The sequence below is a fragment of the Brassica napus genome, chromosome C8, assembly GCF_020379485.1.
Source record: "Brassica napus cultivar Da-Ae chromosome C8, Da-Ae, whole genome shotgun sequence".
NCBI classification, from domain to species: Eukaryota; Viridiplantae; Streptophyta; class Magnoliopsida; order Brassicales; family Brassicaceae; genus Brassica; species Brassica napus.
The window spans coordinates 39978804-39989252 of record NC_063451.1 but is presented as its reverse complement, the minus strand read 5'-3'; the positions used below and the strand labels follow the sequence as shown (position 1 = coordinate 39989252).

General features: G+C 40.6%; 3 protein-coding genes across 4 annotated transcripts; 2 read left to right on the top strand and 1 right to left on the bottom strand.

Annotated features, from left to right (window-relative positions):
• The first annotated feature begins 374 nt into the window (after positions 1-374).
• LOC111208645 (receptor-like protein 6) lies at positions 375-3678 on the top strand. Its single transcript, XM_048764811.1, has one exon. The coding sequence runs from the start codon at positions 714-716 to the stop codon at positions 3441-3443; it is 2730 nt and encodes a 909-aa protein (XP_048620768.1). The 5' UTR covers positions 375-713; the 3' UTR covers positions 3444-3678.
• On the bottom strand, positions 3529-5435 carry LOC106368336 (probable fructokinase-4). The gene is made up of 4 exons (XM_013808264.3): positions 4728-5435; positions 4105-4437; positions 3902-4018; positions 3529-3817 (listed from the first exon to the last, which is right to left on the bottom strand). The coding sequence occupies exons 1-4, from the start codon at positions 5127-5129 to the stop codon at positions 3689-3691; spliced, it is 981 nt and encodes a 326-aa protein (XP_013663718.3). The 5' UTR covers positions 5130-5435; the 3' UTR covers positions 3529-3688.
• Positions 5436-7193: 1758 nt separating this feature from the next.
• LOC111208488 (protein FAR1-RELATED SEQUENCE 6-like) lies at positions 7194-8923 on the top strand. 2 transcript variants are annotated; one of them, XM_022707523.2, is made up of 3 exons: positions 7194-7452; positions 7920-8515; positions 8600-8923. In XM_022707523.2, coding segments are annotated over exons 1-3 (795 nt in total). In that variant the 5' UTR covers positions 7194-7451; the 3' UTR covers positions 8798-8923. The 2 variants fall into 2 exon arrangements, with proteins under 2 accessions (XP_022563244.1, XP_022563243.1); XM_022707522.2 differs by having other exon boundaries at positions 7217-7286.
• The last annotated feature ends 1526 nt before the right edge of the window (positions 8924-10449 follow it).

The window sequence follows — 10449 nt, the reverse complement described above, 5'->3', positions numbered from 1 at the left end:
CAATATTTTAAATCCATAGATTGTTTATAAGTTATGAATTCATATAGATCCTAGATTTGTTTCAGACATAATGGTGTTCTATAGATTTCAAGGTTTTGATTTGTTTACCTTTTTCACCACAAGAATCTGAGAGGACCACCGTGAGAGTTGGCCGGAATTTGAGAGAGAGAGGAGTTTTCCGGCGGAGAGAGAGAGGTGGCCTGGTGGAGAGGAGGCTGAGCGCCGGTGGAGCAAAGGCTGAGCACCGGAGGAGCTGGCCGGAAAGAGGATCGCCGGCTGAGAGAGATTTCTCAGGTGGAGAGCACAATCGTGCTGATAACGTGTTAGAAATATGAGAGAAGTGTTGTTGTGAAAGTTGTGTCTTTTTCATTAGCTCTCACTATCAATATATAGTGGAGGTTCCAAGGGTTTACAACAAAGGAGAGAATCTACACATTTATTACATATTGACCACAAAGATATAATCTTGGTCAAAGCTCATAAATGCTCCGGTTGAATGAGTCTTCATCTTGACTAGTCTTGGACGGATGAGACGAACCGGAGACGGGTGTAGACGGACCGGATAGTCGGGTCAGATGTAAACCTCCCTGATGGTTAATGGCAATCCACATATCCATATCATGGATTTATAACAGAATTGAATATTTTCTCGGAGCTTTTGAGAAACAATTTAAACACACCCACTCAGCTGGTAGCAAAAGTAGAAACAAATCATGACAAGCTCAAACTCATCAATGATGAGCATCTTTCTTCGTACCATTGTTCTTCTCTATTCAATTTCAAGAATTTTGAGCACTTTTGCTTCTTCTCCTGACCAAAGTGATATTCTTTTGGAGTTCAAGAACGAGTTTAAGATTCACAAGTCGTGTGAGTTTCTTGATCCGAAGACGAAATCATGGGCAAACAAGAGCGACTATTGCAACTGGCAAGGTGTAACGTGCGAAACCAAGTCGGACAAGGTGATCGGGCTAGAACTTAGCTGCAGCTGTCTTCATGGCCGGCTCAAACCAAACAGTAGTCTATTTAGACTGCAGCATCTCAGGAGTCTTAACCTTGCTTATAACAGCTTCCTTGATTCCACAATCCCAGCAAAGTTCAATAAACTCATGGGCTTGGAGAGGCTTAACCTGTCCGAGTCTTCATTTTCCGGTCAGATTCCAACAGAAATTGTTCAACTAACCAATTTGGTGTCTCTTGATCTGTCTTCTTATAGACCAAGTAATTTATCCATTGAGGAACCATCATTTATCCGTCTTCTTGCTCTAAACTTGAGGAACCTTAGAGAACTACATATGAGCTATGTGAACATCTCTTCAGAAATCCCAAAAGAGTTTTCAAACATGTCGTCTCTGAGATCGCTTACTCTTGAGAACTGCAACCTACTGGGAATATTTCCGAGCAATGTTTTTCTCATACCCAACTTACATCTCATTAACCTCAATGATAATCCCAAACTTAGAGGTCAACTTCCTGATTTTCATGTAAATAAGTCTCTGCAAAGGATAAGCATTGACATGACATCCTTTTCAGGTATCATTCCATCTTCACTTGGCAATCTAAAACAGTTGATATATTTTGATGTCTTTAGTAACAAACTCAGCGGGAACTTTCCATCTGCACTACTCAATTTGACCCAGCTGAGTACTCTCGATCTCTCTTATAACCAATTTTCAGGTTCCCTTCCACCTAATATAAGCCAACTCTCCAGATTAGATTCTTTTTCTGTGGGCGGAAATTCTTTTGTTGGAGTCATTCCTGCATCCCTATTCAAGATTTCCTCACTGACTCGCATCGATTTGGATATAAATAAATTCAGTGACCTCCTTGGCATTGAGAATATCTCTTTGTTGCCTAATTTAGAATATTTGTTTCTTGGCGGTAACAATTACTCGGTCAACGTCATCCCTGTTGACTTAAATCTCTTTCCGCCTCTCAAACACCTATCAGGATTATCTCTCTCGGGAATCCCTCTTTCAACTACAAACATCACTTCTGATTTTTCGTCAGATTTGGAGTTTTTGTACCTGTCAAAATGCAAAGTCTCTGAGTTCCCCGAGTTCATTAGAAACAATCCAAATCTACATGATCTTGTCCTTTCCAACAACAAAATGAAAGGTCAAGTACCAGACTGGCTGTGGAGGCTACCAGAGTTGGACTATTTGGATCTTTCTAGGAACTCTTTCAGTGGCTTCAACGGATCCTTGAATCTAAGTTCAAATGCTTTCCAAGGTCCACTATTCATCCCATCAAGTTCTATCGAATTTTTGTTTGCCTCTAAGAATAACTTCACCGGTGAGTTACCTTCTTCAATATGTGGATCAACCTCTCTATACATCCTAGATCTATCAAACAACAACTTCAGCGGCTCAATTCCTTGGTGCTTCATGACTTCTCTTGGTGATCTAAAGCTTCATAACAATAGCCTCAACGGAACTCTTCCTGACATATTTATCAACGCGACGAAGCTACTGTCACTTGACGTCAGTCACAACCTATTGGAAGGAAAGCTTCCTGCATCTCTCATCAATTGCTCTTCTCTGCAAGTTCTAAACTTGGAAAGCAACAAATTCAAGGATACCTTCCCATTCCAGTTGAGTTCTTTGCCGAATCTACAAGTTCTTGTCCTCCGCTCCAATAACTTCTATGGCAAGTTACATCACTCTGACGGTGTTTGGTCTGGATTTCCTCAGCTGAAAATCATCGATGTATCACATAATGACTTCCTCGGCACCTTACCGTCTGACTACTTCCTGAACTGGACTGGGATATCCTCCAAGACAGGCGACAACTCTACAGAGCCAGACTACATTGGGGCTTTTCTTGCCCACCGATACTACACTTCAATTGTGTTGATGGCTAAAGGTGTATCAATGGAGATGGAACGTATCCTCGAAATCTACACGGCCGTCGATTTTTCAGGAAACCAACTCCATGGACAAATTCCTGAATCTATTGGTCTACTAAAAGAACTTCGTATCCTGAACTTGTCCAGCAATGCTTTTACGGGCCACATCCCATCATCTTTGCCCAACCTCACTGTGTTGGAATCACTTGACCTATCCCAAAACAAGCTCTCTGGTGAGATTCCTCCAGAGCTTGGAAAGCTTTCTTCACTTGCGTGGATTAATGTTTCACATAATGAGCTTGTAGGCTCCGTACCACAAGGCACACAATTTCAGAGACAGAATTGCTCATCCTACGAGGGGAATCCTGGACTTCTTGGTCCTTCTCTTAAAGACGTTTGTGGAAGTCGTATTGAGCCAACATCACAACAATCTAAACGGCCGGAGTCATTACAAGAAGAGGAAGGATGGTTGAGTTGGATGGGAGCAGGGATAGGATTTGCACCTGGAGTTGTATTTGGAATCACCATCGGATACATAGTGACTTCATACAAGATTGAGTGGTTCATGAAGATTTTTGGCCGGACGAGAACTTGTTAGCTCATTGGTGTTCTTTTTCTAAATCTCTGTTGAATGAATGTATTGTTGTTTCTCATTAAAATCAAAAGTGGCTCTTAATAAACAATCGTTCACTAAACTTGGTAATGAGTTTTAATTTATGAAAGTCACTCAAAATAGAAAACACTTAACAGAATCAAACTGTTCTCTGAATACTGAACGAAAACAAAAGGGAGAAAAAAAAAAAACGTGAATTTCTAAGACCAGACATGTCCTAGACTCCTAGATTAGTTTCCATTCAGGAGACTCTGAACCTCGGATTCTGTAGGAAGAGCTGGAATAGCTCCTTTCTTTGTAGTCGTAATGGCTCCACATGCGTTCGCAAACCTAAGCACTTCTCTAAGACGAGCTTCGTCCTGTTGTTAAAGACACAAGAACACTGTCAATAACCGAAGCAACGATTCCAAATTAGCCAGAGACTAATCAGATGTTATGCTTACCTCCAGAACAGAGCGGTCGTCAACAATGTTACAAAGCAAGGCACCAACATATGAATCACCAGCACCGGTTGTATCCACCGCGTTCACATGGAAAGGATCAACAGATCCACGGAAGCTCTATAATCATACAAGCACAAATAAAAAAAAAACTTAAGTAACGTTTAATGGTGCAGTCAAAACTCCAGAAAAAAAAAACTATTTACCTTGGTGTAATAGTTACAACCCTTTTCACCCAAAGTGACCAAGAGAAGCTTCAAGTTAGAATGCCACAGAGACAAAGCAGTCTCATCATCAACGTTATCAGACCCAGTCAAGAACATAAGCTCTTCTTCGCTGACTTTGATCACTTCAGCTTTGTCCCAAATGCTAAGAATCTGCTTCTTAGCCTCCTCCTTCGAGGGCCACAATGGCAGCCTCAAGTTTGGGTCGTACGAGAGCAACGCACCGGATTCTTTAGCTACCTCCATGGCTTTCAGGTGTGCAGATCTACATGGCTCAACGATGAGGCTTATTGATCCATAGTGAAACACCTTAGCCTGTAACAAAGCAAAACAAAACAGATCACTTCGCAACCTAACCAAAAAAAGGGAGAGCACTTTGTAACCTAACTTGACCTTGACGTTATGTATGTTAATAAAACAAAACAGAGCACTTACAAATAAAAGAGTACTTTGTAAACTAACTTGACCTTTACGTTAGGTGTGTCAATAAAACAAAACACACCACTACGAAAAACAGAGCATTTTGTAACCTAACTTGGCCTCCACGTTAGGTGTGTCAACAACCGTTACATACAAAAAGTTAAGTAAATGTAAAAATAACGTACAGATTTGATGAGATCAAGATTGAGTTCATCAGGACGGAGGAGCATGTCGGCGCTAGGGTTCCGGTAAAACATGAACTCACGTTCTCCATCGGATCTAAGCGTCACGAACGCAAGCGCCGTCCTAGCTCCAGTATCGAAGTTGATACCTTCGGCAGAGACGCCGTTTTGTTTCAAGATTCCGGCGAGCATGTGACCAAACTCGTCGTCACCTAGCTTTCCGACAAAAGCAGCGCGACCGCCGAGACGGGAAACGGCGATGGCGACGTTGGCAGGTGCGCCACCGGGGGCCTTGATGAAGCCAGGAGCCTCGGCGAGGGAAACGCCGGAGACGGTGGGGACGAAGTCGATGAGCATCTCGCCGAAGGAAACGATCAAGCTTTTCTCGCCGTTGGAAGTAGTCATTTGTGGGATGAGTGTGTTAGCGAATTACAGAACCGAGGGAGAGATTAGGTTTTGGATATGAGATGGTGTATTAAGGAACGAAGGAGTGTTTATATAGAAGCGTTTAGGATCACTTTGTTTAGTCAAATCCACTTAGACGTTTTAATTAAAATCTATTAGATTTATTTCTTTAAAATCGTCATTATCGGATATGTCGGAAAATGTATTTGGTAACTAATTAAATTCGAAATATTCGATTGGTTCATCACTAATTATGTATAAGATCTTATGAGAACAGTGATTGCCTGATTGGTCCTTTGACAGGATTTTTTGCTTTTTAATGAGATCCATGTTACGTCTTTTGCAAGGTTTACCGGTTGGATAAACACATTCCCTATAATCAATCTTCTTTTATTTCCGATTATTTCTTTTGTTACACTAAGGATCACTTTCATTATCGATAATACACATTTAATATTGGATATTATTTCATGTATAATTATACTAAAATATTAATGTGTGATTTTTATTAGTTTTAGAAACTGGATTAGGTTTGACTTATATGATCCTTATCCTTTTTTTATTTATGAGATATCTGTTAGAACTATTTGATTGCCTATTCCCCAGTAATCAACGGATTTTTTTTTTTTTTTTTTTTTGTAACTTAATAATCAACGGATTTTCCTTCGATGCTTAGACGTTAAAAGAAATTAAATCTTTGGTAAATGCTAAGTAACGGATACGACCCCAAAGAAACGTACGTATTTAATCAATTCGTATTCCAGACTTGAATTCTCGTTTGACAAACGGGGTTAAATATAGTACTATTTATTTTTAAAGATACAAACTAGATGATAACCTGCGTGTTTGAGCGAGATGATTTTTTTATATGATGTTGACTTTCTAGTTTTGTGTGTTGTAGCTACTAAAGATGTGAAAGTTCACCCTAGTTTGGATTTATACACCAGCTCTCTGCCAAGATGGGTATATTTGATTGTATAAGTTTTGGGTACTAGTAAGCTATAACTATACTATCACACTGAATTTCAGGTTGATTAATATCAATGGTTAATACGTGTATGTATGCTCAACAAATGCCACTTAATGTAAGCATAGTCTACAATAGCTCTATTAGAATTTAGAGGTGTAGAGTTCAAGAATAGGCTCACTTCAATCGAAAACAAAGGAATGGTTCGAAACTTACCACAAAAGAAGATAACTAAAGGAAGTTTCAGAGCTAGGTTACTGATTCATAAGTAAGACGTAAGGGAGGAGATAAATTGAGCTTCAATCTTCATACAACTCCTCGTGTTTCTGAATCCAAAACAAAACGATATATATGAGTTTTATGATCTAAACAATTCATCATCATCATCAGATTCAGAGCAAGAGTAAAACGAGATAGATTCAGAGCAAGAGTAGAACGATTCATCACAAATTCACAAAACAGAACGAAGCTAAACTCGAGATGGATGAAGAGATAAACCGAGATGGATCGAAGCTAAAAGCCTAAAACCCACAACACAGAACGAGATGGATGATCGAATCATGAAGCATACCTGAAATCGCGAGAAGAATAAGTAGAAAATGGAGAAATCTGGTTCGGATTAAGAGAATCAAAGCTGGAGAAGACGAATCGAGAGGCAGAGATCGATTTTCATCGCGATTTTGCCAGATGAATCGAAAAGCAGAGACCGATCGAGAAGAAAAGAATCGCGGAATGATTTTTCCCCAAATTGACTAAACCCTAGAAATTAAGTGTTTTGGGCCAGCCCAACACCCATTTGGTTTGAACCAGTTAGCCCATGGACAAAGTGGGTCTTTAGCCCAGTTAGACCATAAGTTATTTGGGTATGACCATCACCCACCCATGTTTGTTTTGAATGGGTGAACCTATGGGTGGCCCAACCAATTGAAAATTGAAACCAATGACATTATGATTTGTTAATACATACAGGGTGATTCTATAAAATAAGGATACTAAAGGGATCGATTTGTAAGATTATCAAAATAAATGGACACACCGGTCGAACCGGTGGGTGGGTCGGCGAGAATTACGCTGTAAAAATCTTTTTAAAAGCAAAAAAATAAATAAACGCATAAACGAGGAGTTATCAGAGGAGGAGAAGTGCACAGTACAAACCATAGAGTCGATCCACCCCATGGCTTAGATGAACGGTGAGTTGACTTCTTTCCGATATTGATCCAATCATCTCTCGCCACGTCATAGGTTTACTGCGTCCCTTGTGATCCATACCCTGAACCGGCACCTTCTCTGTCTCTCCCCCCAATCGAAAAACCTAATTCCGCCGGCGGCGAATCCTCCCGGAAAAAAACTCTGACAGTAAGATTGCTTTAATCCTTCACCGTTATTTAGTTCCTCGAACATCTCAAGATCGATACTTTCTGATGGTTTAATGAACTCTCCTTTGCTTAAAGCTTGAATCTTTGAATAGATTCATCTCAAGACGTGCTTAGGCCTACTACCCTTAAAGAAAGGGAACTTTGTTTTTGTATTGTTGTGGAGTCTGTAGAGTTTTTAATCCATTTGTAGTTAAGCTTTTGTCTTGAAGGCTGTTTTGTTAGAAAAGATTAAGACTTGTACTTGTTTTTCTGATAGATACTGATGTTTACAAAATTGTGTGTTTGAAACCATTTGTAGTTAAGTTTTGTCTTAAAGGTTTCTTCTTGTAAGAGGATAAAAACTTGTACTTGTTCTTCTTTGGTTGATATCTAATGTGTGCTAAAACGTGTTTTTACCCACCTGTTGATTGATTGCTTCTCTGTGTGCAAATGGTTGTTTATTTGCAGTGGATTTCAGGATTGATAATGGTGATGCTGATGGGATGATGATGACGATTTCAGTCGAGAACCATAATGAAATGGGTGAAAGCTCTGGTCAAGCAATGATTGAGCAAGACGATGATGAAAACCGTAACGAGATAGGTGAAAATTCTAACCAAGAAATGCCTCTTGAGCAAGACGAGAAGGTGGATCCGGACTCTATCCCTCTAACTGTTTCTGATATGGCCGAGGAGGAGGTTCAAGGTGGTGATGAGCCTTACGTTGGGCAGGAGTTCGAATCAGAAGCAGCAGCACACGGGTTTTATAATGCTTACGCTACAAAAGTAGGGTTCGTCATCCGTGTTAGCAAGCTGTCACGGTCAAGGCATGATGGATCTCCCATAGGAAGGCAGCTTGTTTGCAACAAGGAAGGTTACAGGTTGCCTAGCAAGCGTGACAAGGTTATTAGACAAAGAGCGGAGACAAGGGTTGGGTGTAGAGCAATGATCTTGATTAGGAAAGAAAATTCTGGTAAATGGGTTATCACAAAGTTTGCCAAGGAGCATAACCATCCTTTGATGCCTGGAAGGGTTCGAAGGGGTTGCATCTATGATCAGTATCCGGTTAGTTGTTGCTCTTATCGGTTGTTATTTGGTATGTTTATGTGTGCTGGTTTGATTCTGATGTTGTTTGTTTCTCATTTGCAGAACGAGCATGATAAAATCCAGGAGCTGATGCAGCAGCTAGCTGCAGAGAAAAAGAGAGCTGCGACTTACAAGAGGCATCTGGAGATGCTCTTTGAACAGATTGAGCAGCACAATGAAAGCCTTACTAAGAGAATCCAACACATAGTAGACAATGTGAGGGATCTGGATCAGAGAGATCATCAACAGAACCAAGTATAGTCTTTTTTTCATCAGTTTGATTAGGAGATAGATATTCTCTTCTTTAATATCTGGAATCAAACCTCCAAAATATTTCAAATACTCAAAGATATCTGAATCACTATTATATACTTGAATATTTAGTTATTCTAGATCTAATATCTATAAAATATTTAAAATACATAAAATATCCAAAAATTTGTCAAACAGCAACAAGTAAAATATCCAAAAAGTATCAAAAAGTATCAAAAGATATCCAAATCAATCTATTGTTTTTTTTTTTATGAAATTTTCAATTTATTGATCAACGTTGGAAAAGTGCTTACATGACTGTATTTTCTTTAAAACTAATGTAATAAAAGGGTACGCTACGCTATCGCAGCTCTGTTGGCTTCCTATGCCATGTGAGCTTCAAACCAACGAACCATTAGTTCCCGCAACTTTGGGTTCAGATGATATTTTGTAGACATGATGCGATTCCTCACCGCTTTGTCGATCACTCGAGCCAGCTGTGCCACCGGCTTTGCTGTGATTTTGTGCTTCCTATCATTACGCTCCCGCCAGATGAAGTAAATAGAAACTTGCAGCACCAATCGAAGCAATATAAACGTTTGTCGGTCATGCGTTCCAGAGAGCATCTGTAGAATAGTTGTCTCCCAATCCGGGTTCGGTTCCACTCCTATCAACTTCCCCACAACCTGCAGCCATAGAGTGAACGTATACGGACACGCGAAGTAAAGATGATCGCGCGACTCCTCCGGTTCTCCACAGAATAGACACCCTTGAAGGCGGCCCCATTTACGGAGACGCTGACCAGTTGCGAGCCTGTCCTTGAACGCTAGCCAGGTGATGAACGCAAATCTGGGAACGCCTTGCGCGAACCAAACCAGTTTAGTCCATAGGACCTTATCATGTTGCTGTCTTATCTGCCACCATGTTGCGCTTGAGCTGAAACTATCTCCATAGTCATCTGGCCCGAGTTTCCATAGAACTCCATCATTTACACCCGCGGAGAGTGTCACCTGAGACCTACGCACCTCTTGCACTAGCGTTTGGATTTGTCTGTCTCTGCATCTTCTAAATCTCCATTCTCTGTCAACGAGTACCTCATTTATTGTTGCATTCCTAGGAATGCCCAGCTTTTGCGTGCCAATCTCTCCCGTAATCTCTATCAATCGACCCCTGTGATGCCATAGGTCTGTCCAAAACCTCACTGTCATACCACTTTTTATGTCCATACGGATAAAACTGCGTGCGTGATTTCTGAACCGTAACAGTTTCCTCCACACCCATGATCCAAGACCAGTATTCTTGACGTCCCATAGGGTCTCATCACGAAGTAGGTATTTATTTATCCAAGTGCCCCATAGAGATAGACCCTGAGACATTACCCGCCAGATTAGTTTCAAGATAAATACCTTATTCACATCGTTTAAACGCCTAAGGCCAAGTCCTCCTTCCTCAAACGGTTTACAAATCTCCACCCACGCTATCTTAGCCATGGACGTGTTATTTGGTGAACCACTCCAAAGAAACGCCGAGCACATACTTTCTATTTCGTCAATGCAAGCCTGTGGCAAGCAGAATGCCGCTGACCAGAAATTTGTGATGCTGGCAATGACAGACTTGATGAGCTGAAGTCTACCCAAGTGGACAATCTATTGTTACCTTTA